The sequence below is a fragment of the Bison bison genome, unplaced genomic scaffold (genome assembly GCF_000754665.1).
Source record: "Bison bison bison isolate TAMUID 2011002044 unplaced genomic scaffold, Bison_UMD1.0 scf7180017864211, whole genome shotgun sequence".
Classification (NCBI taxonomy): domain Eukaryota; kingdom Metazoa; phylum Chordata; class Mammalia; order Artiodactyla; family Bovidae; genus Bison; species Bison bison.
In genome coordinates, this window is record NW_011494783.1 from 139064 (window position 1) to 139494 (window position 431).

General features: G+C 62.6%; 1 protein-coding gene across 1 annotated transcript in view; it reads right to left on the bottom strand.

Moving 5' to 3' along the window:
- Positions 1 to 169, bottom strand: part of LOC104992123 (putative olfactory receptor 10AC1) — a 1065-nt gene extending 896 nt beyond the window's left edge. The window contains exon 1 of the mRNA XM_010844873.1: positions 6 to 169. Coding sequence (XP_010843175.1) covers positions 6 to 169 — 164 coding nt within the window. The remainder of the gene's footprint in view (positions 1 to 5) is intronic.
- Positions 170 to 431: the final 262 nt, after the last annotated feature.

A 431-nucleotide genomic window follows, 5' to 3' on the forward strand; every position in this document is an offset into this window, starting at 1 on the left:
GCGGGGTGGTCGCCGAGGCCACGGCCAGCAGGATGAGCAGGTTCCCGCTCAGGGTGGCCAGGTGCAGGGCCAGCAGCAGCAGGAAGAGCGCCGGCCTCAGATGCGGGAACTCCGCAAAGCCCTGCAGGAGAAAGCCCCGGTGCAGGGTGGCATTGCTGGGGCTGGCCATGCACCCACCTGTCTAGGTCCAGAGGCACCTGTGGGAAAGAAGCAGGGGAAGGGGGAGTTTGTGTGCTCCGCTCCTCTGGCCCTGCTGGTGAAGAAAGGGCTGGATGGAATTAAGAGGGTAGGAGCCAGTAGAGCTGCAGAGAGGGGGGCTGGGTGATGTGCTTGTTTCCAACTCCACCCCGCCTTTTGGTTGTTGGCTCAGTCCTGTTCGACTCTTTGTGACTCCATGGGCTTGTAGCCCACCAGGCTTCTCTGTCCTTGGG